The sequence below is a fragment of the Ciconia boyciana genome, chromosome 15 (assembly GCF_034638445.1).
Source record: "Ciconia boyciana chromosome 15, ASM3463844v1, whole genome shotgun sequence".
Taxonomy (NCBI): domain Eukaryota; kingdom Metazoa; phylum Chordata; class Aves; order Ciconiiformes; family Ciconiidae; genus Ciconia; species Ciconia boyciana.
The window spans coordinates 10,275,107-10,300,423 of NC_132948.1; the positions used below are offsets into that span (position 1 = coordinate 10,275,107).

The 25,317-nt window shown below is 38.3% G+C and overlaps 2 protein-coding genes across 2 annotated transcripts in view; both read left to right on the forward strand.

Annotated features, from left to right (window-relative positions):
- Nucleotides 1–82: 82 nt before the first annotated feature.
- On the forward strand, nucleotides 83–18,592 carry ATP6V0A2 (ATPase H+ transporting V0 subunit a2). Its single transcript, XM_072880498.1, has 20 exons — nucleotides 83–340; nucleotides 1,697–1,775; nucleotides 3,237–3,334; nucleotides 4,201–4,338; nucleotides 4,858–4,958; nucleotides 5,680–5,806; nucleotides 6,631–6,713; nucleotides 7,064–7,157; nucleotides 7,485–7,697; nucleotides 8,324–8,474; nucleotides 9,240–9,379; nucleotides 10,352–10,509; nucleotides 12,135–12,225; nucleotides 12,517–12,635; nucleotides 13,103–13,313; nucleotides 13,862–13,981; nucleotides 14,219–14,338; nucleotides 15,550–15,667; nucleotides 16,261–16,432; nucleotides 17,346–18,592. The coding sequence occupies exons 1-20, from the start codon at nucleotides 224–226 to the stop codon at nucleotides 17,446–17,448; spliced, it is 2,553 nt and encodes an 850-aa protein (XP_072736599.1). The 5' UTR covers nucleotides 83–223; the 3' UTR covers nucleotides 17,449–18,592.
- Nucleotides 18,593–18,947: 355 nt separating this feature from the next.
- DNAH10 (dynein axonemal heavy chain 10) overlaps nucleotides 18,948–25,317 on the forward strand; it is a 58,229-nt gene continuing 51,859 nt past the window's right edge. Inside the window, exons 1-7 of the mRNA XM_072880497.1 lie at nucleotides 18,948–19,185; nucleotides 19,500–19,607; nucleotides 21,147–21,286; nucleotides 22,096–22,201; nucleotides 23,302–23,417; nucleotides 23,904–24,129; nucleotides 24,845–25,002. Coding sequence (XP_072736598.1) covers nucleotides 18,948–19,185; nucleotides 19,500–19,607; nucleotides 21,147–21,286; nucleotides 22,096–22,201; nucleotides 23,302–23,417; nucleotides 23,904–24,129; nucleotides 24,845–25,002 — 1,092 coding nt within the window. The remainder of the gene's footprint in view (nucleotides 19,186–19,499; nucleotides 19,608–21,146; nucleotides 21,287–22,095; nucleotides 22,202–23,301; nucleotides 23,418–23,903; nucleotides 24,130–24,844; nucleotides 25,003–25,317) is intronic.

A 25,317-nucleotide genomic window follows, 5' to 3' on the forward strand; every position in this document is an offset into this window, starting at 1 on the left:
GGGCAGCGGAGCTCGGCCCGCGCCGCCCCCGCACTCCGCGTTCGCCGCCGGTTGGCCGCCGCCACGGCCCCGCCCCCCGGAAGCAGCTGGCCGCGCTGCCGGCGGCGGGCTGGGGTGCTCCGCCATGGCCGCCGAGCCGCGGGCTCCTGTCGGACGTGTCGCCGCGCCGCCTCGGCGCCCGCCTCGCTGAGCTCCTCCGCTCCCCTCCGCCCCGCGGCCCGCCATGGGCTCGCTGTTCCGCGGCGAGCCGATGTGCCTGGCGCAGCTCTTCCTTCAGAGCGGCTCGGCCTACGAGTGCCTCAGCGAGGTGGGCGAGCGTGGCCTGGCCGAGTTCCGAGACGTGAGTAGCGGCGTCGGGGCCCGGGCGCCCGGCGGGGCTTTCTGGGAGAATGGGGGAGGTAAAAGGACCCCGGGGGCCCGGCGGGTGGGCGACGCGGGGAAAGCCGAGCCGGGCAGAGTAGTTGCCGTCGGGAAGGTGTAGGTTTCATTCCGATGGTGCCATGTAAAAGACTCCAAGACCGCTTCTCTTCTGTCTTTCCCCGACTCTGACTTGCAGATGTGTGGCTGATAGCTATATCGTATTTGCCTGAAAGCGAGATTGGGTGATGGAAGGTCCGTGTGGAGCCCCATCCTCCCCGAGAGTCTTGGGGCGTGTTTTGGGATGACTATCCTACTTCTCCCACAAAAGTAGTTTAAACTTGGGGTTTTTTTGCGGTAGGATCCCATGGGAGAGCCCATTACCCACCTGAAGCCACACTGACTTTAGTCTGAGTGTATGTGCGCACTTAATAGATATGTCCATCCCGTTGACAGATCGATAGAAACATCTTAGCTGTTCTGTAGGCATATTTCTTCAACATCGCAGACTGCTGGTTTGTAAAACAGGTCTGTTCCTGGAGGAGCAATTCACCTTGGAGGAAGCTACGTGCCTGACTAACATAAAATTGGGTCGAGTAATAATTAACCTTGTTTCTGCATTGTCTCATCGTAATTATATGATCTTTGCTTGCTGACTGAGACTTTGGAATTTCTTCCAAGTATTCTTTAGAAACGTAGGCTGCAAAATCTTTGCAAGGAAAGCTGCGAGAACTTAAATTAACAGCTAGTTAGTAAATACAGCAGGTAGGAGGAGACAAATCTGTAAGAATCATTACATGGGTATGATGTTTAACATGTTGATGCCATTTCAGGTATCTGACACACCATTTATTCCAGAAATAATGGATTAGTGGGCCTGATTTAAAAGCTGAATAAGTAGTCAGAGACATTGCACACTCATAATATGGGGATGTATGTAAAAAGATTCTTTTGAAACTTAACATTTCAAATAGATTCTGTGGAAATCCATCGCAAAAATTTGCTTGTAGAAAGGTTTGTTAATTTGAAGTAATTAAGCAGTATTTTAAAACTCTAGAAATCAAGCTAGGAATGGTTTTTCCAGTAGATCTGGTTATTTTGTTATTTGAGTAAAACTAGTAACAGGCATTGATAAGTGTGCTTTAATAAAACCTTGCTATTTGAAGACTTTCTAATCCTTTTAGGTTTTCATATCTTCTTAGCTGAAAAGGACTTTGTAGAAAGAGAGCATGTAGAATACGTGCAAAATTGTGTCCGTGAAATCACAGAAATAGCTGTGGTTTTTTGGGGGTGGTTGCTGTTTTAAATACCTAATAAGCATTTTGTTCTTCTCCTTCAGCTTAACCCAAATGTAAGTGTGTTTCAGAGAAAATTTGTGAATGAAGTAAAGAAGTGTGAAGAAATGGAAAGAATACTTGGTGAGCTTTACTTTCATGTCTGCCCTTTCTCATCTGTGGTGTTATTAGTTTACATTGCTAGAGTGGAAGTACAGCGGAGGTTTCAGCTACGGGTTTTTTTTAAACCTTCCGCATCTTGTATGATCTGAATGCTGTAGAATCTTATAAAATTTTCATATGTATGAAAAAATCCACATACATACACTCATATATGGAGTCTTTATGTAGATTTTTGGAGCCAGAGGTGACTTGACTGTAGCACTGAATTGGGTCAGAACATACATATATATCCCTTAATTTGTGTTGATAAGCTGCAGCAGTTCTGAGTGTATCACAGAGTAGTTTAGGTTGGAAGGGACCTCTTGAGATCACGTAGTCAACCTGCAGCTCAAGCAGGGGCAGCTAGAGCAGGTTGTCCAGGACTGTGTCCGGTAGGATTTTGAATATGGAGACTCCACAACCTCTCTGGGCAACCTGTTCCAGTGTTTTACCACTGACCACGGTTTCTCGGTTTTGTGAGTTGTAAAATTTGCTCACACTACGACATGTATGTGTTAAATACAGATTGGGGTGTTTTTAAGCTCAGAGGTGAAGAAGAGTTGCTAATGTGTTGCTGATAAATAGTTGAGACAATTTCAGTATTGACTGCTTAAAACTCTGCTAGGAAAATGGAAGCTTTACTCTGGATATTTCCTTGACTATAAGATAAACTCTGTTTTTTCATGTTATGTAACTCAATACTGTTGAACTTCCAAGCACCCTCAAAAATACCTCAAGTTATTAATAATTGTATTCACATGGTAGTTAATGAATAGAGAAGAGTATGTAGAGCATTACAACCAAGATGCAGATTTCCTCAGCATATCCCGAGGAAAAGTTACCAATGAAGGATTCTTTTTATTGGAATCTCTCATCAGAGGCATGTGCTGGTCATGCCAAACCATCCCAGTAGCTATTTCTGCCATCTCCGTGCCCAGCGTGAGTTGCATTTGTTGTCAAGGTTGCTTTGTTTGCCTTGTTTGAACACTTTTTGTTCCAAACATGGGTCAATGAGCAGAATGTCAATTTTTGGCAGATGGCATGATTAGCAGAAAGTGATATCTGGCAGCAACAAAGAGATACTATGAGATGTTAAAAGCTTCTTAAAAAGCACTTGTGGCTGGAAAATTTCAGTCAGAGGACTCTGAAGATAGCTTACGTCTACAAACTTCCGAGACAGAGATGTTCTGTGTATTTTATTCCTAGCACTCTATAATCCCCTCTTTTTTTTTTCCTCCCTTTTTTTTCACCCTTTCCTTGCATTCTTTTTGAAGACTCTAGTGTGTGTATGTTGTTGCTAAAATAAATGAATAAAATAGCTAGGGCCTGATGCAGCAGTGTGATCAGCACCATCAATAACAGCTGGAGGTCAACTGTGCAGCATTCTAGGAAGTATAAGGCAATACCGTTTCCTTTCTGATTCTGTTTTTCTTTTCACTCCAGGGTATTTAGTACAAGAAATTAAAAAAGCGGATATTCCACTTCCTGAAGGAGATGTTGCTCCTCCTGCCCCCTTGCTGAAACACATTTTAGAAATCCAGGTAACTGTTCCACACCACAGATGCCAAAGGTGTAGCTCTGGATCTTGGAACTTTATTTAAAACTTAATTAATTGCTAACTTATTACTTATGACTTAAGTTATAGGGGTGTGGCAGGGGGAGCAGAAGCCTTTGCTTTTGTTTTTGTCAAATTTTCTTTTCTTTCTGTCGGTGTTACTTCAAAGACTGCTGGTGAGGATTTGATAATAACACAGAATTCCTGTGAAAGGGTCAAAGCTATCTTAAGGGGTTTGCAGTCACCTGTTTTATTTTGATGGATTGGCATATTACACTGTTTCAGGCAAATTGTTGTCTGTCAATGTAGTCCTTCAGCCTCATTTATTGCTTTGGGACTTACCTAAGGCTCGCTTTGTGCATCCAAAACTTCCAGAGTGTGTGGGAGTTTTATATGCTCAAGGCTCTGCAGGTTCCAGTGCTGGTTGCGTAGCAAAACATGGTGCTCTTTTCTCTGAATGCTTTTTCTGGTATTATGTTAGAAGTAGAAGCCTGTAAAATGCAGATATAATTTTGAATGATATTCTGTTTTGCTGTAATTCTCTTAATAGAACAGATAAGTGTCTTGTACCCTGTACTATCTGAAGTTCTAATTCCAAGTCTGCATTACTTAGCTCAGACACAAATTAGGGTCAGAACAGCAGACTTAACAGATGTCAGTGGAGGATCAAGAGTACTCAGTACAAAGCAATCTTTGGCAGACTGAGGAATAAAACCTATGGAGCTTAAGTTAATTAAGAAATTGGGAAACTCCAGTCATTGCAGCAAATTGATGCGTGCTTAAAATTCATCCTCCCCTGATTTCCAAAACAGTATAATGGATGCAATGTCATTTTTTTTCTCCATGTCTTAGGAACAGTTGCAGAAGCTGGAGACAGAATTGAGGGAAGTAACTAAAAACAAAGAAAAGTTGAGGAAAAACCTGCTTGAACTGACAGAATACACATGCATGTTAGAGGTCACACAAAGATTTGTCAGGAGAACAGCTGAGGTACTGCTTATGTTGTTTGGCAAGGATTGTGTGTTGTGGCATTTTTGCATACTGTTAGTAGTTCTAGTTAAGTGTGTGACTTGGTGTTGGGCTTTACAGCACTGTACGTTGTTAGTTCTTATTTGTGCGTTGTTATTGTACCTAGAGAACCTGGCTGGCAACCTCTTGTGCTAGGCTGTGCAGCCCTGAACTTAGAGGAGCTTTGTGATTTCTCTGTTGAATTGTTTGAATGTTGCTGCTGATGCCAACTGAAAGTGAAGGCGTGTTTGTGTTATTTTGATGCATAAATTGTGCTAAGAAATTTACTGTGTAACCTTTGCAACACTGACTATAATTGCTAAGAGCGATGCACTTGAAATCCCAAGATCTTTCTGTTGTCTGAATTGAACACAGGAAAGGGTTTTATATTTTTATTGAAATAATTTACTTAATTAGCTTTTCTTCTTTATAATAATAAATGAATGAAGATTTTTTTTTTTTTTCCTGAAAGCTATGAATGATCTTTCTTTTATTTGCTAGTATGAATCCCATTTACATGCCAATTATGAAGAATTTCCATCTGTGGAAAATGAGCCATTAGTGGATTACAACTGTATGCACAGACTGGGTGCCAAGCTGGGGTAGGTATGGTTCAGTCCCTGTATGGCAGGTTGTCAGTGTGTGCTGTTTCAACACTGCTTGATGAGCTGCTGTAAATAAGGGGCTGTCTTCTTAAAACATGGGATATAGTGTGACTCTAGTGATTTAAGATGAGCCAAAGAGTTTTAGACGGGGTTGGAGTCTGGCCCAAATGTACCTTTGTAACAAAATTGGATTATTTGAAGAGATAAGTAGGACAGCACCAAAAAAACTGTCACAAAACTGCTGTTAAACCAAGTATGTGTGTTAAGGAAAATCTCTAAATGCTCTAAATCAGTACTTCTACTCTGTTTTTCTAGGATAAACACACAGTGTTTTAATTGCTTGGCAGTGTCAGTTGTAAATGTAACGTTATTAATGGTATTGCCTACTTGCCTTTAAAATGATATATGGATACTGGTCTCTACAACACCATTATGAGAGGGTATCTTACCAAGAAAAAATTAAGAACCTTACTATCACAGAAAGAAATGACGTCAAATATAATTCTAGTGGTGTGCTCAGGCCTACAGTCTGTTTTCCAAATAGAAATTGAGTCTATTTTATATACCAGTTACTTCCTGTTCAGAGTGACGCTTCCTTCTCTAGAGATGGTGGATGTTAAATTATTGTGACTATGTGATCCCGAGTGATGACGTACTCCGAGTTTTTAATTTTTCTTGTGGATTTTAGCTTATTTTTCAAATTTTTCTTTTTCCATAGATTCATATCTGGGTTAGTTCACATAGCAAAAGTTGAAGCATTTGAAAAAATGCTGTGGAGAGTCTGTAAAGGATATACTATTCTTACCTATGCAGAGCTGGATGAATGTCTGGAAGATCCAGATACAGTGAGTAAACATTGTAACTATCAGTTTATTTTGTTTCTACTTTTCATAAGACTTGGAAGAATTGCTGCTCAGGTCTGCCTGCAATGAACATGAATGACTTCCCAGTGCCCTTGGAGGGAAAACTGTTTTAAAGCATTAGAACTTGTAAGACTTTAAAATTAGAGGTCTTGATGCCACCGTAACTATAGGAGTGGCAATTAATTTATCATGGTTCAGCATGATGAGTGCAGAACTTTTGTTGTGGAATAGTAGTGACTTTATGATTGGCTACCTTGATCAAAATACGTGGCATAAATGGCTGCTTGGATATTTATTAACTAGGTCTGTACAGTGCACTACCTTTTAATAATAATTTTTTGTTTATTCAGTAGTTAAGGAAAAGAAGTCTGGAGTACAGTTGGTCTTCTAAGAAGTTTTTTCTCTGAACTTATAAAATTCACTTTTGTAAATCAGCAATTATGGCTGCCTAATCTGTCACTTTTAAATTTTGCTTCGATTCTAATTTTTAACATTTTAAATTTTTAAGACTTTTTTGTTACTAATAATTCTGACATGGTAAAATATAATATCTCTTTGATTTTTCCTGAAGACTTTTTCTGTTTTTCTCTAATATACAAAAAAAAAAAAAAGAGAGATATTGGCACGCTTGAATTTTTTTTTTTTTTTTTTTTTGGATCTTCACTAAAATGGTGGAAGGTTAATGCTACTAACACAGCTTTTTCTAATCATTCAAATTTGTTAGTTTGCTCTATAATTGTATCACAGTGGAATTGTCGGTTAAAAACAAACTTCATCAACTGAACTTTTTTTGGTTGTTTTTTTAGGGTGAAAGCACAAAATGGTTTGTTTTTTTAGTGTCCTATTGGGGTGAACAAATTGGCCAGAAAGTTAAGAAGATTTGTGATTGGTAAGAAGTAAAACTAATAATATATAATTTCTTTATACCTGGCTTATTTTCTTTTAAGTTTTCCCCTTGCTCTCCTTCCTTGTAAGTGTTGATTTTTAGGCAAGGCTTTTGAAGTTAAATTTGTTCCTCTCCCCCCTTGCATCTAGCTTTATAATTATGCAGTATACAAATAAATGTATGAGTCATTTTATCTGCAGTCCTTGTTAAGTACAGGCAAAATACTGACTCTCTTGGTTGAATCTGTTCCGTGGTTATTAAATGGTGTGTTGCAGATTTGACTAGGGCATAGGGTTGGGTCATTTGTTTTGTTTTAGTTTGGTTATTTAACACAAACTTCTGTCTTTCTGTAGCTATCACTGTCATGTGTATCCCTATCCAAATACCATGGAGGAGCGCAAGGCAGTTGTTGAAGGACTAAATGTTCGTATTCAGGATCTTCATACTGTGAGTAAATAACGGTATTCCCTTTGGTGTAGTTATTACACAATAGGAAATCATTTGACAAATCACAGTATTAAATACATGAATATGTTTCTAAAATACCTACAGCTTTGGGTCCGAACATGACTGTATGTCATGTCCCTGGTCTCGTGTTGCCTGTATCTATTAAACTCCAAGGCACTTGGCATTGATTTCTGTTTTAAGCAATGGTTAGCGTGGCCTCCTACAAATGTGATCCAGCATTGGCCAAATACTAGGTGCTCTTACTGTGGTTAACATAACCACTGTTACATTTTCAATGAAATCTTTTTGTTTTTTTCTTGGACAAAGGTGCTGCATAAAACTGAGGATTACTTACGCCAAGTCTTGTGTAAAGCATCTGAATCCATCTATACATGGGTTATCCAAGTGAAGAAGATGAAAGCCATTTATCATGTACTCAACCTGTGCAGTTTTGATGTCACAAATAAATGTTTAATTGCTGAGGTTTGGTGTCCGGTGGCTGATCTGCAGAATTTGCGCCATGCGTTGGAGGAAGGTTCAGTAAGTCAGCTGAATGCTCGCTGATGTTAAAACTTTTGTCTTGAACTAACTATACAGATAAGGAAAGAAAATAATTATTTAAAATAGGCTAAAAGTAGGCACAGGCAGGTCTGGGTCTCTATGAACTCATATAAAACAATTTCTTTATTAGCAGAGCCTTTATTTAGTGTTGTGTTGGTTTGGGTTTTTTTTTTTTTTTTTTTTGAGTAAGAACTTCTGTGTTGGACCCAAGTCTGACTGGGCTCACAATGCTATTTGCAGTCAAGTAGAAGGTGCTAATTCCCTTGTATGAGTTGTGTTGAGTGCAGCTCCATCTTCTTGTTTTACAAGAGGGAATTTTTAGTAACAAATCTTTGTTTTATGATATCGACTGATGATTCTCGTTTTGGTATTTCATATAAAGTAAGGCTTAGAACACCATACATAATTAGTGTTTTTAGAGGAACAGATTAATGTAATTTATTTTTTTTTAGAAAGCACAAAGGGATAAATGTTAAACTTGGGGCTTAATTTAGGAATGTTTCAGGATCAGTGAAACTGCTGATCGAGGAAATTTTTTCACTTTAGTTAGATTAAGTATCAGCTGAGTTTTTATATGAATGTATCTTCTTTCTGACTGCAATTAGAGGAAGAGTGGAGCTACAATTTCTTCATTCATGAATACCATCCCAACAACACAACCTCCTCCAACTTTGATACGTACCAATAAATTCACCTCAGGATTCCAAAACATTGTTGATGCTTATGGAGTTGGAAACTATGGAGAAGTTAATCCAGGTTGGTCCTTCTGAAATCTGAACTGTGAGCTGTGCTGTCATTACTGCTTGCCTTGTGGTGTGTTTAAATACCTTGCTGAACTGGACGCTAGTAAAGGCAAAATGGTGACAACCATACTGCTGATTAGTAGCCATTTTAAAATTTCAGTAGCTCATCAAAAGTACAAATGGTGCTCCAAGCAGTAAGATGGGATTTGCTTTTGCTGAGTTGTTTTAGCATTAAAGATACTGATAATAGCTGTATAATGTTTCTTCATATGCATTATCTTGGATAAGATATTGAAGGGAAAAAAGAAAGCTTTGGTAATGGCTATTGATCTTACTGAAGCGTGGAGCTCCTCACTTGAAAAAATCCAGCTTGTTGTACAGCCCAGTTAATTGAATGTCCTTATGTATTTTTGAAGCTATGTTGACTATGTCATGCTGTACAGGATAACGTACATTATAGTACAGAGCCAAAATAGCCATGGAGGAAGAACTGTTTGTTTGTTTTTTATTTCTTGAGCTCATATTATTATCCTCAGAATTGTCAGCTAATGCTCGACTGCAGAGCTGTCATTACGAAGGGGTATACATAAGCAAGCTTTAAACTGAGTTAGATTTATAGTGTGGGGGAAAGGTCTATTAGCAGGGGGGGAAATGTCTTTCAAACTTAAAGCTGAAAATTGTTTGAAAGGTTTAAGTAGTTGAATTGCTTAGGCATAATTCAGATCGCCACATCATCTGTTGTGCTTTGTGCCTGAAATCTGTTATGTTGTCATTTCAGCTCTCTATACCATCATCACTTTTCCTTTCTTGTTTGCGGTTATGTTTGGAGACTGTGGGCATGGTCTACTAATGTTCATATTTGCACTCCTGACAATACTGTATGAAAACCACCCTAGATTACAAAGATCACAAGATGAGGTAAAAGGAATGACAAATAACTTACTCCCCATCCAGTAAGATAACTTCAATTGAATAGTTACTGTGTTTCTTTGTTTTCTTTGTTTTCCTTTGTTTCAGGATTTTCTGTGTTTAAAGTTGCCATATTTCTCGAGATTAATGTGATATCTTAACAAACTATTCACTTTTTTTTGAAAGGGCAGAAATAATCAAGTTGGAATGAAAGACTGACAAAAATTAGTTGATACTGTTGGGCTTGTCTTTCCTTTTGCTAGGGCTACTTAGTGACGTATGTGTCTTACAGAATGTGTTTACAGTGACTAACATGAGAAGAAAATGATTTTTCAAATTCCGTCGTCTTATTGTTTCTGAAAAGGAGTTGTAGCTTGAAATGTATTAAACTTAATTTTAACTAATTTTTTAATGATATTGGGTTGGAATGCAGGAACATGTGCATCTCTCCTTAGAATTATGTTTAATTAAGAATGGCTGCAAATGACTAACTTCTTGAAAACCAGTCCCGGGAAGGAAATGTGGTTTGAAAAGACTATGCGTTAGTGTAATGATGCCAATGAGAAAAGTCTCAGTTTGTATCATGGGAGCTTGTGTGGGGACTTCAAATCTCTGCATTCATTTTAAACCACAGTTGTCTTTCAGAATATAGTTCTTGCTGCTAGCTCTATTTCCTAATGCATATAAACCTTTGCATATAAATCACTTGATGTAAAGCTGTGAATGTGGGGAGATGAACTGCACCTATTTGGTGACTGCCATTTCTAAATTGCATATTCACATGCTTAAAGCAAAATTCTCTGTGTTACATCTTGGTTGGCCATAGGTTTCTTCATATTTCTTGATGACTATTCACAAGAATTTTTAGTTTTTAGAAGTCTTGGTATGGCCAAAAATGTGTTTGTCTTAGAAATGTGTAGATAACAATTGTTCACATAGCAGATGATATTCTCTATTTTTTCTTTTTTCCAATACTTGCAGATAATGAAAATGTTATTTGAAGGCCGATATGTTATTTTATTAATGGGTCTGTTTTCTGTGTACACTGGATTGATCTATAATGACTGCTTTTCAAAGTCATTAAATATATTTGGTTCTGGATGGAATGTTTCAGCAATGTTTGAACAGAAGGTTTGGCGGTGAGTAGCATGCCTCTGTTTGCTATACCATTAAAACAAAAATGTACTTCCTGCAACAGTTTAGCCCTTTTGCTCACCCATTTTAACCATGCTTTAGTGAGAGTAGTAAGTAAATATAGTGATATCTAACAAAATCTAGTTGTTAAGGTGGTAAGTGCTAGTCCGCTAAGGGCTAAGTGATACATCTACACTTAAAATAAAAAAGGCAGTAATAGGTATTTAAAAACAAAAAATTTGTATTGCTTATTATCTTAAACTGGAAAATCCACAGAGAACATGATGTCTTGCAAAACCACTATGAGAATTTGATTGTATTTAATTCAGTCAATCTATCAGGTTAATCTCGTATTTATCAGTGCTGCTTTACTGGATTTACATGTCCTCACTCACCTGGAATGTTTTCTAGAATATTATCATTTGGTATAGGTGACAGTCAGTCTTCTCTTGGAACAAATTCTGTTGCAATACCCTGCTGCTATATGCTAGCTAATAATTTTTAGTCATTAAAAGCTGCAGCTGGTATAGTATCTCTTTATTGGTAGTAAGAACTTGGACCTAATTTTATGAGGTGATATTTCTCTAAACCTTCTTAGGTGTGTTTTGCATCTTTTTTTTGTGGTCTCACAAAGGTGTTCTTATGAATGGCTGGAGGCTTCAGTAGTACTGTAAAACCCTAACAGAAGGCACTAGGACTTTGTCTTGTATTCTTTTTATTCATAAAAAGCACACTGCCTCCTGTGTTATGTTTTTTCTTTATGCTAATGGTTTTAATTTGTCTCCAATTACTATATTTTCCAGGAGAGGTTTCTGAATATATATATCAGATTTTGAGAGGAAGAGAAAATACAGGGCTAGCTTTGGAGAAATTTGTCCTAGGTCGTGCTTCTGGAATGAATAGCCAAGCAGCATTAGCATCTACTGTGAAGAAATTAACAATTAATGAAATAAATTAATTACTTAGCAATCATTAGTCTTTGCATAGCTTTTCTTGGTAGTAAAAAAAAGAAAAAAGTAGGCTATGTGAATTATCAAACCCACTTTTTCGTGAAGTGGGATAACCTCATTGTTATGAGGTGTCACGGCCCTTCGGTATTTAAATGTTCACAGCTTGCATCTCATTTTGCCTCAAAACCAGGAAGTGGTTTAAATTGTAGAGTCAAAACCACCGACTGGTTAAAATGTGAACAGGTTGTTGAGTGCTGTGTTAATTAAAAACGATATGAAGTTAGAGTGGAAACTCATCCAAATGCAAAAGGGAAAAAAGACATCAATTATTCTTTGGGTGTTTGTTAGTGAATTTTATATAAAAGCAAATAGCTTTTTAAATGAAACTTTCTGTTCAAGGGGAATGAGGAATAAAATCCAGAATCTTTTATTTCAGAGACAGTTAGTGATAATTAAGCCCAGATTGTAAGTTTCTATAATTTTTTTTATTTATTTATTTAGGTATTGTTTTTATTAGTCAGGCCTTTTGTGCTTAGAAATCCTTTTATTCTTTTAAAGACTGACAGTGGGTGAGCTAGTCATATAAAGGAAAGCAGGAGTAGTGTCCTGCAGAGCTGAAAGTATATGTTGTCGCTGTGTTTAAACATGTCAGATCTGATTGTGTTTTTCTTTCTCTGCAGTCTTGAGGATCTAAAGTCCAATCAGTTTTTAACACTGGATCCAAACGTTACTGGTGTATACAATGGAGCTTATCCCTTTGGAATTGATCCGGTTAGTTTTATGCTTTTAAATTATCCATTTGTGATGATCAATCAATTAGATTTTGTTATGTGTATTAGGAAGATAAACATACTATGGAAGAAATACATTTCTGCTTGCAGTCTCCATTCAAAAAGAGCTTCTCCCTTAATGAGTCAAAAATCTAACTGTTTTCATGAAACTCAAATTTCAGTTATGAACCCCATTTGAGGTAGAATTCTGGTCTCCAATAGGGAAAGGATACTGTTTTATTTCTTCTATTACACTGTTCTTTAATGCTGATTTTTGTCTTCTCTTCTTCAGATTTGGAATTTGGCAAGCAACCGTCTCAGTTTTTTAAATTCTTTCAAAATGAAAATGTCTGTGATTTTTGGAGTAACTCACATGACGTTTGGAGTTGTATTGGGGGTATTTAACCACTTGTAAGTACAAGAAGTTAAGATAATATTAACATTATAGTTTTGTCAAGTCTTGAATTTTAACAGTTCATCTGGTAAGGGAAACTGGAACAATTTTTTTAAAACAGAATAATGGTAATTGTGAAAACCGTTCTTAAAAAAGACAGTAACAGAGAGATCTTCTGTCACATACGTAAGATGGTGGATCACTATTATGCCAAAAAATCTGAAGACATGGATTAATACAAGATTTTATTTCACTTGTTGCTAAATAGAAATACATGCCTCTTCTGGTCTTGATTTCCACTGAAATAGCTGATTAAAATTTCACTGAATATGAAGAAATTTGCTCTGGATTCTAATTTCAGTCTTGCTCTTTAAAAGTACTGGGTACTGTTCTGTTTTATTGAAAACATGTTTGGGCCATGTATTTATCCTGATCTTTCTTTGTAAAACTTATTTTTCATTTTTTTCCCATTTTTATCTCTTAGGCATTTCAAGAAGAAGTATAATATTTATTTGGTTTTTCTTCCTGAACTTTTATTCATGATGTGCATCTTTGGCTACCTTGTGTTTATGATCTTCTTTAAATGGTTAGTGTACTCTGCAGAGGACTCTACATCTGCTCCTAGTATTCTGATTCAATTTATTAACATGTTCCTGTTTCCTGGTGGTGAAACAGAGGTCTTCTACACCGGACAGGTTAGTAGTGTCCTTACAAACTTCTGAAGATCCTGTTGTTCCCTATGCAGATAACACTTTACCAGTCATGAAAGGCTGATGGCTGAGTGTTCCCCTAGGAAGGGAATGTATCAGACTAAGGGGAAATTTAACAAACTTTATGATTAAATAACATATTTACTCTTTAATTGGTTGTAAGATTTTACGTAGTGACTTGTGAAAATACCTGTTTCTTGAACAAAATCTCCCAGGTTAAAATTAAGGCTAGAGAACAGAGTCTCATGCTTGTAATGTTGATGCTTTTCTCTGTGCTGTAAATAAGGCATTACTGATACTCAGTTAAGTAAGATTAATCTAGAACCCAGTCCTGAAGATGCTGGATGTCTGTAACCCAATTTAAGGGCCTGATTAAGTAAAATACTTATGTGTGTGTTCAATTTGGAGTACATGCCCACTGAAATCAGTAGTACTTTTCTTAATCTTAAACAGGCCTTTAAAGGAAAATGGGAAGGCTTTTCCTACTTTTGATTTTGTGATCTAATCTCATTTTTTCTTCCCCCCCCCAACAGGTTGCTCTACAGAGGTTTTTACTTAGCATTGCTTTTCTTTCTGTTCCTGTAATGCTTTTTGGTAAACCACTCTATTTATATTGGTTGCACAGTGGAGGCCGAGGCATTAGAATGTACAGGGTAAGTATTGAGAGACACGCATTTCTTCAGTATAGAAGAATTCAGCTGGTGTTGTATCGCATATAGAGTAATGTCCTTACTAGGTATTTCTACTCAACTTGGAAAGTTTTTGACTGCAACACATAATAGTGCTTTGTTCCTCTAGCTCTTTTTGCCTTTGCCTGCAACTACCTTAAATAAATTTTCAAAATTACACTGGCGGTACATTTAAAGACACAATATGTTTCCATTTTGCAGAGTGGCTACAAGCTAATTCGAAAAGAAAGTGAAGAAGAACTTTCTCTGCTGAGATGTCATGATGTAGAAGAAGGAAGCAGTCATTCAGACAGTGGGCACAGAGAGGGGGATGGAGAGGAGGTAATGTTTTTACTTAATCTCTAGTTTGTATGTCCTTAAAAGCACATTAGAAGTGGAAGATCAAGAAGATAACCTGTACACTGAGTCCCTGGAAGTTTTAAAGAAAATCAGCTGAACCTTTACAAAGACCTTGATGCCTGAATGCAATTTACTTATTTTTATTTGTTGCTATTTTATAATTATTTCTTGGTATTGTCAGATTGCTACAGTAAACCACAATCTCTCTGTAGTGTAGAGCAGGAAGAGTGCTTTATTTGCATCTATAGACTTTACATCTAAGACTATAGTTTTTCTTAAATTGAAGAGTGGGATAAAAATCCTGGGGTTTGTATGGTTTTATGCATTCTTAATTTTAAGGCACGAGGACGACTGCGCAGCTTCCTGTTAATTAATCTTAGCTTTTCATCCAGCCAAAAGTCTTTTTATGTCTGCAAATCACATCTTGTGATGAGGATTATTGTTAATGAGAGTTGGGAGACATGAGCTGCATTCCTAGTCCTCAGCTATTGCTGCTGTTTAGTTTGGCCAAATCTTTAGAGGTCTTGACTGATTCCACTGATTTCATGTGAATTGAAAGACAAAAAAGGGCTCCAGTTTCCCAGTGTGCAGACTATGTATAGTACTTGCTTCACTGGGGTAGTAGACTCTCACTTCTTATGTATAGAAAATATGAGATTTGTTTGCTTAAATAAAATGTGTCGTGGTTCCGTGCAAAGTAAGTGTTAGTCTTGGAACTCTTTGTTAGCAACAAGTACGTATATTTAGAGTTTACAGTATTAACATAGTTATTTTTCTATCACTAGCATTACTAGTAACTAATCCTGGTTTTAAAGATGCAAAAATTGACATTGTAAATTTACGACATCAATAGAATGGGAATTAGAACCATGACTGGTTTTACTACTTAGAGTTTTCAAGTATTAGATCATATTCCTTGTGGAAAACATAAATTGCATTCATTTTTATCTATCAACAAAGTAATTGGGGAAATTAACTGGAAAACTATGGCATCTGATTATTTTTTTTAATGTTGTCTCTGTAATAAGGATCTTAAACATTACCGGATCTTTTTTTACTTGATATGAAGTCAATGTATTACCCTTTAATAGAATTTTTCTTTCATGTATATTAAGCTTTGCAGATGAATGTTTTTGTTCTGTCATGCTGTACTATGTTGTTTGAATGGATACAAAATTATTTTTATATTTTAGCTTAATTTTGCAGATGTTTTTATGAATCAAGCAATTCATACCATTGAATACTGTCTAGGATGTATTTCTAATACAGCCTCGTATCTGAGACTCTGGGCGTTAAGTCTTGCTCATGCACGTAAGTGAGGGTTTTTTTTGGTTAGTTGTTTTTTTTTCATCTGTCTTGAATTTTTTTAATGCTGGTTAGAGGGGGGCTGGCCTGTTGACTTGATACTACTATGAAATTATCTTTTCTTAATTAAAAAAATTTCCTGTTTAAACTAATAATGATCTATGGAAAGTCCCCAAACTAAAATTGTGACTTACTGTTTGGAATCTAGTAATTTTCTTCATTGATTGCTCTGTGTTGTAAAGGGGCTGTTTATCTGAGCACAGTTGTTACCGCACATAATAGTGTATCTGTAGTCACAGTACTATTTCCTGTTTTCCATTGACTGACCAGTTTGGAAGATATTTAGGCACTTGCTAAAGTCTTAGTGTCATGGTGTAAAATGTTGACATCAGTAGATCTCATTCTGAAAGTGAGATGTACCTTTGAGTATTTTGGGGGAGGAAGAGGGGGGTAACTAACTGGGGGTGGGGGGGGTTGCTTATAGTTCCCATGTTCAGCAGATCCTGTAATACTGTTTGAAGTAGAATACAGGTCAGTTAGCTCACTGGGTGAATGTGTGCAGTATCAACACTAATTATGAAAACTTTTTTTTCTAATAGAGTTATCAGAAGTTCTATGGCAAATGGTGATGAGAGTGGGTCTTCGTGTGGATACAACATACGGTGTCTTACTGCTAGTCCCTGTTCTAGCCTTTTTTGCTGTGCTAACAGTTTTTATTCTTTTGGTCATGGAGGGGCTTTCTGCTTTTCTCCATGCTATACGACTTCACTGGTAAGTTTTAACTCTTCATTTTTTCTTTATACCACTTCAGCATATACTGGCTTGTTTAAGAGGAATTTTTGTGTCAAAATATTAGGCGCCTTATTAAAAAGTGTAAAATTCAACGGCCTAATGCTACTGTAATAGACTTACCTAATCACATTAAATAAATGGCTCGTTAGTTGAATGTGATTGTTCCTCTGGAATATTTTCAGTAAATTCAAATATTATATTGGCTTATGATGCATATTAACCTCTACCACATTCAGAGTTGACAAACTCTGAGTACATTTGATTTATAGTATTGCAGCTTTTCATACTGTAGAATATTAGTAACGTGGATAAGTATTTTTAGTTTCAGTCTGGTTATATCACTGAATGGCTTCAGTCTATTTTATTTATTTGGTTCAACAGAACATTTATATTAGTGAGCAAAACTTCTGCTGAAGTGGGGCTGCCAACCCTGAAGTATTTTAATCCTTTCTTAGTCTTAATATCACGAGCTCTGCACATTTGAGTGGATTCAGAGAATATTTAGTTTGAAGCCTGATGAAATTTACAGTATTAGAAAAGGCAGACATATCGTATATAAACATATGAGGCAGAGCTGTATGCATTACAGAGTATTGTCCTCATGCTATTGTATATTTGCAAAACAATTAACTGCAACTAACTCGAAAACAATTAGTAAGACAGAAGTGAGAAATGAGCCATTACAGCACAATGTCAGTGTGTTTGGGTCTCTTGAGAAACATGAAATTTGCCTGGGACTGTGATAGGAAGGTTAAATAGCTGCACGGAAAGCATAAGTGACAGGGGTAGGATTAGTTTTGTTCAGCCTCTTGTGTTGCACAGTTCTGTCCCTTGACAACCAGTCATTTTGGATTAATATACAGATTCTGGGTTTGTTTTTGTCTCGTTTCAGGGTGGAATTTCAGAACAAATTCTACTCTGGTGGAGGATACAAGTTTACGCCTTTCTCTTTTAAGCACATTTCTTTACATTTTAATAAAGATGATATGGCATAGTTTGGTTGCTGTCGGCAGAAATATTTGGAACTGTCTGCAAATAATCATGTGATTGGATCTCACCCACGAATGGCTTCCTGTAGGACAAAGTATTTTTCACTGATTGCCTTATAATGCAGCCAAATAATTCTGTAATATATACCTCCCATAGAAATACATAGCAGATCTGGAGCATCTTGTAAAGTATATAGGTATAAAATGTACATTTTTCTTGATAAACTAATGTTGTAAATTAATTTTATTCTTTAAAAAAAGAAAAGTTGTTACTGCTTGTCCTAAAACCAGTGTAGGCATTTTTTTTTGTTGAGGCTGTTTATTTTCTTGAATGGTTACTTTTAAGTTATCTAAAAGACTTTTTATTATATTAAACATTAATTACTAATCACATACTTAAGCAAGCTACCATCTCATGCACTTTGGGAACAATTCAGCAATGGAACAGAAGCAATGTATGTGTTCAATGTCTATTCCAGAAGGATTATGAAATGTAAATTTATACGTAGCAATGCAACATGCTCTTTTTTGTCCATATTTAAAATTGCACCGAAAATATTAACTGTTTATTCTGAGTTCTGCCCAGAGTTATTACTTTAATCTTTCAGAAGCCACAAGGATATTTAATGTTATGGAAGAAGGTAGGATTAGAAGTGGAGACTGGAAATATTAGCCCTCTTATTTCCCTGTAGTGAGGAGCTTTTTGCTACGTGCAGTTCTGCAAAGCCAGATGGGTGCAGCCCATCACTTATGGTGACCTCCATGGGTAAATGCCTTGGAAAAGTCTTGCACTGTTTGGATGAGGACTCAAATAAAAGAATCAAACTGTCTACAATGAGTTTTTATCCTGGATTCTGTTTTTACAGTGTGATCCCATGCAGCGTTTCTACTCCTAGGAATAACTTTTGCATGGCGAATGAAGAATTGGCCTCTATCTGTGTTTGTTTGGACATACATACTGTGTTACTTACCTGATGTTGAACCAAAGTTTATACTGAGTAGGTAGAAAGGGTCGTTTTGTATTATTTTTTTTGTATCAGTGTGAAAATGGGGATATTGTCATAATGTTTTAACATCTGTGCCATAAGAACAGCCTAAGTTAAATTTTGCATTTGTTTCATACTAATTCCGAATAAAACCTCGTTTGCGCTGTTCAGAGCGGGCCCTGATGTTTGTACGTAGCCCTTTCCCTGCACCTGGCAACGCCGGAGGGGGACGGCCTTGGCCTGCGGCCCGCTCCCCTCCGCGGCATCCTCCAGGCGGGAAGCCCTTCCTCGTCCCCCGTGTCCCCTCTGGCTAAGGAACTCCCTTGTTTCCCGCGGGGTGCCCGGGGCTGAGGTAAAAGAACGCCCGAGGGGGGCCGCGGGAACGCTGCCGCGCGAGGCGGACGTTGGGCGGGCGGCGGCCTCCTGAGGCGGGTGTCGGGCGGGCCGCGGCCGTCGCTCCTCCCTGACCCGTTGCCGTGACCACCGGGAGGCGTCGGGCGGGCCCCGGGGGTTGCCGCCATGAGCCTGGACGATGTGCGGCTGCAGTGGCTGCGGGACCGAGTGCTCGCCGTCCTGGGGCTGACCGATCCGGCGCCTTTCGAGGAGCTGCTGAACCGCGGTGACGGCGAGGAGGCACGGACTGTGCTGCTCTTTTTCGACCGTAGCACCGATGACGGGGACAATGAGAGTGAGGCAGGCACGGTGCTGCTGCTGCTGCGGGCCGAGCAGCGCAGCAAGGACGGCGAGGAGGCAGTGGGTGAGGCCCCCCGCTGCCCTGGCCTGCTGAGCCCTCCCCTGGGCACTGCCTGACCCCGAGCCCCTTCACTCTGTCCTTCTGCCCCAACCCCCTGTTTCCCCCTCCCTCGGGGCCCTATTTGTCCCATCTGCTGAGTCCTAGCCCCATTACCCCTGTCCTTACCCCTTTCCCTGCCTCTCCATCCCTTGGGCCATGTCCAGTCCTCCTGAACCCCTTTTATCCCACCCGTTTCCAGACCTTTCTCTTCTCTGGTTGTGCCATCCCCACTACAGAGTGGTTCTATAATGCTTTCCTCCCATTTTGTGTGTGTGCAGACACAGGTGACACAGATGAGTTTGCAGATAAGCAGCAGGAGGAAGGCCCAGATAATCTGTTTCCTGAGCAGTTGACTGAAACACCCTCCTCTGTGGCATTGGAAGGAAGTAGGTGGTTTGAGCAGCTGAAGTGTAGTCATTGCAGGCCATACTGCCATGGGAGCTAAATGTGACTAGATAATGTGGCTCTCTTAAGCAGATCTAGTGGTATCTGTAACATTGACAGCTTTTCCCAGGAAAGCAGATCTGATTTTGTGGATAGTATCCTGGGCAGTGTGGCTAATTAACGTTTTCTCAAGAGCTTCTGCCTCAGGATGCTCCTTTGAAAGAAACCTATCCTAGTTTGGTTCTTTTGTCTTTTCCAAACAGATGGAAAGGAAGAGACTGACTGGGATGAACAAAATCAACCCACAAACACAGATCTTCCATCCGGTCTTTGTCTGTGACATCTTTTACTGGCTTTGTGATTTCAGATTTTTAGGGGTTAATTTTTAAAAAATAAATAGAATGAATATGTTCCCTTTAGTAGGAATGAATTAATTCCCCTGGTCTTAAGAGTTACAAGCTCTTCACTTTATTCTGATGTAGTTTATTGAGGATAAAAGTGGTGGTCCTGTAAAGAGTTAAGACTGGTCCTGTACATTAACCACAGTATTTCAGAGAAGCCTTTCACAAAAAAATTGGAAAAAAATAAAGGAAAAGTGATAGAAAGGGCATCAGAAGAGAGCGATGATTTTCCATGGCTCAGTGATTCACTTCTCTTCTGTGCTGAGAAGTTACTTGTGGAAGTAAAGAGTCATGGCCTGGTATTTTATAGCCATAAAATAATTTTGTTCATATTGTGCAAAAAAGATAGGACCATGAAAGTTAAGTGCTGAAGCCTGGTGTGGGTGTAAGTAGACTAAAGGAATGATAAAATTCAACTTCCCACTCCGCACCTCTGAATGGAGGCAGCTGCAATACTGCAGGTTAATGCTCAAAAGCAGTAAGACAGGGATAATTATTATTGCTTGATAATAATATCATCACACAAAGGGGCAGGACCTTTCCAGCTGGGGATGCAGCTATGCCTTTTCCACTTCTTTTAAGTGTCCAGAAGCCTGTGCTGAAAGGGGAAGAAGACATGGTGCACCTTCTGAAAGACAGTATAAAATAAAGTTCGAAATTCTTGACTGGCCCTGGGATGCATGCACTTGTTCCTGTGTTACAGCGTCTTCACCGTCACTTCTTGGGCATTATGTAGCTATAAACATTTTCCACATCATAGATCTGGCATAACAAAACCCTTAATTGTTTGCATTTCCTTTTACAAAGTAGTTTAATCTTGAAATGTGTTAATCTACTTATTTTGTTATAAAAGACCAATTGCGTTGGAAAATGCTGGTAAGGATATTCTAAACAAAGCCCAGTTACCTGGGGAATGCAGTGTCGTCACTTGCATATTTGGATTCAGTACTTCAGCAATAGTGCTGTTCTATGGGAAAATGTATGATTAACACCAAGTTTTGATGGCTAGTTGTTGAAAGGTGATGGAAGATGGAAGAAAATGCTCCATCATTTAGTTTGAGAAGAAAATTGGAAGGATCCATCTTATATGCATGGAATACCTATTCTTTAATTGAGTTCTCTTGTGTTATTCTTTCTTAGGGATGACTCAGAAAAGCAAGACTCTGCAATCTACAGACAATGAAAGTGTGTCAGGTCACGTATCAACTCTCTCTAGTGGGTCTGAATTGAGTAAACTGGAGCAAAGATTTACAACTGACAGTATGGAACACACACTGCAGGTAAGTCTGTTGTATTTCACTCTGTTCTTTTGTGGGTATGAAGATGCTGGCTTTCTGATGCAAATGTTTCAGTAAACTGGTAGGCAAATTAAGGAAGTACAGTGCAGAGGAAGTACTCAGAGCAGAACAGAACATTTTACAAGGACAGGAATTTCCATTCAAAACCAATGGCCTGTAGTGTCTGCCACAGCCTCTGACATTGACTGACAAGACATTGCAAAGGTAATTTATTTGGCAAAACACTACAATTTTTGGTGAGGAAATGCAGCAGTGAGTTACTTGGGTACCACATTAGCTATTCCCAGAGTTGCTTGTAAAAGAAAAGTTGCAGTTAGAATAATTGCTAGATAAAGACACCATGGGAGGACCACGTAAGGAATCGTGAACAAAGACTTTTGTACCTCAAGTCTTTTACCTAATTAGATGTTCAGGATGGAGTCTGGAGTTTCTAACTAAACCTGGTTTATGACTGAGATGCAGGTGGAAGGGGTGCTTGCACATTCTCAGAAAGGCATGGGGGGGCGGGCACTTAAGTGCTTTCTGGTTTCTTATGTTTCAAGTACTAATGCTTTTAATCCTGTTGGTCTGGAAATCGATATTGTTTCCAAAGCTGATGATTTTTACTGTTAGCTGGGTGATTTGTTAACGTTTCATTTATGTTAGTAATTTACTTGGACAGCAATGTGAAGATAATGGAGTTAAACTAATGATTCTGTCCTATTGCTCACAGCAGGCAAACATTTTCTTGCTGTTAAGAAACGTGGCAGCAAACAGGAATAGTCATACTTCCTTTCTATTTTCCCTTTCAGCTACAAGAACAGAAAGTTGACAAAGTGCGTTTCTGTGCGGCTCTTGATGAAATTCCTGAAGAATTTGTGTCAGATCTTACTGTGTATTTTCTGAGAGACACCAAAGGTATGTGCCCTGAATAACTGCAGGCTCAGCGTTTTCAGTCTTTGCATTAAACAGTACTTCACACTGAGGAAAGGTAATAGTGACTGGGATTCAGGACAGTGCATGTCCAGCTTAATTAACTGGGTACGAATACTCTCGGAGTACAACCAAGAATCAGGAATGCTTTTTGTATGAAATTTAGAGAAAGTTACACGTCTTCCGCATTTTACCAGCAAGGATGAAGCTTTCATGCTGCGCTCAGAGGAACTAAGAAGATTTGGTTACTACAACTGCTAGAACTGTGTAAAGTGTTTTGAAGATGAGGAGCTGTATGGGAAAGTTAGACCGTAAGATGGTGATAAGCACAACTGGGGTATCAGACTTCCTGACCTGACTCAAATTCTGATACACAACAGCAGCATGTTTCATTCTGATAGTTCATACTTTTATCATAAAACCAATGACAATAGTTATTCCAGCATCTGGAGTAGCTCTGGTTCTGGTCACAATCAGACCTCAGTATCTAGCTCTAGCCCCATAGGAAACAGCTTCTACACTAAAGCAAACAGGTATTTCCATGCTTATATGCAGGAACTATCAACAGTATGTTAATTCTAATTTAGTGCCAGAGACTGGCCCCAGCATAAACATTTATGTGGGCTCACCGAGCAGCAACATGCGTGGTTTGAAGCTACAAAATATTTTGTATGTGCCTGTTAGTTTCAGTTTTTCTAGAAACAGGACATTTGAGAAAAAAAGAAAATTATGGTAATGTATTTGGTCATTTTATGGCAGTTCTGTGCAAGATTTTCCTGGTCTGTCTGTAGAATAGGAGTTCAAACCAAGGCCACTGTTTTGTTTGAACAGAAAACCATTTTGTAACTATAAGGGTGGATTGTAAAGACTTAGAGTCAGGTGATGACACTTAAGTATTTTTCTGCCCTTTCTGAAAAAGCATCTGTACTATTAAAACCAGCACTAGTTTTGAAAGTGACTTGCATCAAACCTAGTTTATTACACACACAGTTTGTTTTATTGGAGTTTTAACTTATTATGGAAAGGACTTTATGCTTTCTGTATCAAATAATTAGATTTATGCTAATTATTTGTATCCTGTTTAGAAAGAATTACTGAACCTAATGACCTGACTGAAGCTAATGAGGTTCTTCCTAAAGTGATAAAGTTTGGTGTACTGACTGATGATACTCTTTTGATGCTAAAGAATGCCATTGCACAGGTAAATGTATTACAGCTTTTATATATGGAGTCTTGAGTGTTTCTAGGAGTGATTTGCCTATTTAGTATTCTGCTGACCTTATGGAATATGTATAAGAAATAGTAATATTTAATGAGTGACCTTCATATGCCAAAATGATGTTTTTGTTAATCCTTATTTGGTATTTTGTTTCCCAAATTTTTGTAAAGATGTGGAGATGGGCATTATTTCATTGCCTGGCCCTATATGAGAAACATTTAAGAGTGGGACACCAGATACGTTTATTTTTGTACTGATAGACTTTTGTAAAAGCATGCTGGAGCTATTCCCCTGCAGAACTTGTGGCAGAGAGAATGATGCTAAAGAGGTGAAATGGAAGGAGATGCTCTTCTAGTTTAAGAAATTAAATTTTAGAACAACATATCCAATGCTTAAGTGAATTGCTAGTAAGCTGACTTTTATTGTTTTCTTTTTTAATATGAACTACCTAATCTGTTTGAATTATAGGTGTTTTCACCAGCTCTTTCCTATAGTCAGCAGCAGACTGAGGAAACTTCCTTTCATCCAGATAGTGAAAACACAGATTCTGAAAAAAGGAATTTACCTGAGACTGAGCTTGCAGAAAAGAAAGAACAACCTGTGGAATACTGTAATATTCAGAGGAGGAATGAGATTCAAATGAACAGGCAAAAATTCTTAAGTGTTACTCAGCAGACTATACAACAAACTGTAGGTGAGTGTTCTGCCTATGCCAGCACTGTGGTGTTTAGAGTACATGACAGTAGAAAGAGGTTCACCTAGGAATGGCTTTATGTAGAATAACAAATACATACAGTGTCTGGGGAAGCTCCAGACCTGATTAAAGTTTCTCTTTGCTGATAACAGTAGTATTTTTACTGCCCTGAAGCATAGCAGGCAGTATGGAGAAACGCATGAAATCAGTGATAGTCTTTCAAACAGTCTGGAGTTAGCACAGGAGAGAGGGTAAACACGCCTCATTGCTTACCAGTGTTCAGGGGACTCAGGGCCATAGCAGGGTATGGAAAGTGGTAGACTGAATGAGACTTTCACATGTTGTTTAACATCCCTTTTCTGACAGGGGCTACTGCCATGCCATTAAGGAGAGCGTGGTGGCCTACAGTAGGCAGATTGATAATCTTCTTCAGCAAAGCCCTAATCCTAATTCTTAATAGTTAGAGATTGGGTTAAGGCTTGAAAGCTGAGAGCTTTTAGTTTATTTCTAGGACTATATCTTTCTTTGTTTGCACTGTGTTAACTGTCAAGCAACTGAATGTAATTTGCCATATTCTCAAATAGGCAGAGCAGGTAGTATGTTACCTATCCTCAAGTAGCGAACAAGATGGAAGGCATAAGTCATTTCAGTGATGTTACTTTACCAATGCTGATGGAACAAGACAGTTAATTCTATGTGCCTTTTCTTCCAATAGGAGATATTAAACTTGAGATGCCAACAATAAATCTAGATGGAGGAGTGACGGTTCTTGCCACAGTTCCAGAAGTGGTTGAAGCTCTGGAAAGTTGTGCAATGACGTGGCAGAAATTAATATCCACAGCTCTAGAGGAACAACTGAAAAAGGTTCCACAGGTAATGTTGCCTATAACACCAAGCTTCTTTCATTCCTGGAGACATTGCTTCCTTTCCTCACAAGAATCTCTTGTGAGGAATGGTTTGTGCTCATTTTCAATCCATCTTCATGTTTGATTGTTGGAAAGCCATTTACTAATTGATGTAAAGTAGAACAAAAGTAGTGAGGAACTGTGTGACTCTGGGAAATAGAATATAAAGTAACTCACTGCAGATCCTACCCACACAAGATAACTGTGGAAAACTAAGGCACTTCTGTTATCTGCACTTCATTTTTGGCATATGAAGGTCACTCATTAAATATTACTATTTCTT

What these genes read in the sequence shown, in the direction of transcription:
- ATP6V0A2 (XM_072880498.1), top strand. Translation starts at nt 224, where the DNA reads ATGGGCTCGCTGTTCCGCGGCGAGCCGATGTGCCTGGCGCAGCTCTTC. An exon ending in AACACATTTTAGAAATCCAG is followed by an intron (nt 3,335 to 4,200) that starts GTAACTGTTCCA and finishes TCCATGTCTTAG; the next exon opens with GAACAGTTGCAGAAGCTGGA. An exon ending in AGACTGGGTGCCAAGCTGGG is followed by an intron (nt 4,959 to 5,679) that starts GTAGGTATGGTT and finishes CTTTTTCCATAG; the next exon opens with ATTCATATCTGGGTTAGTTC.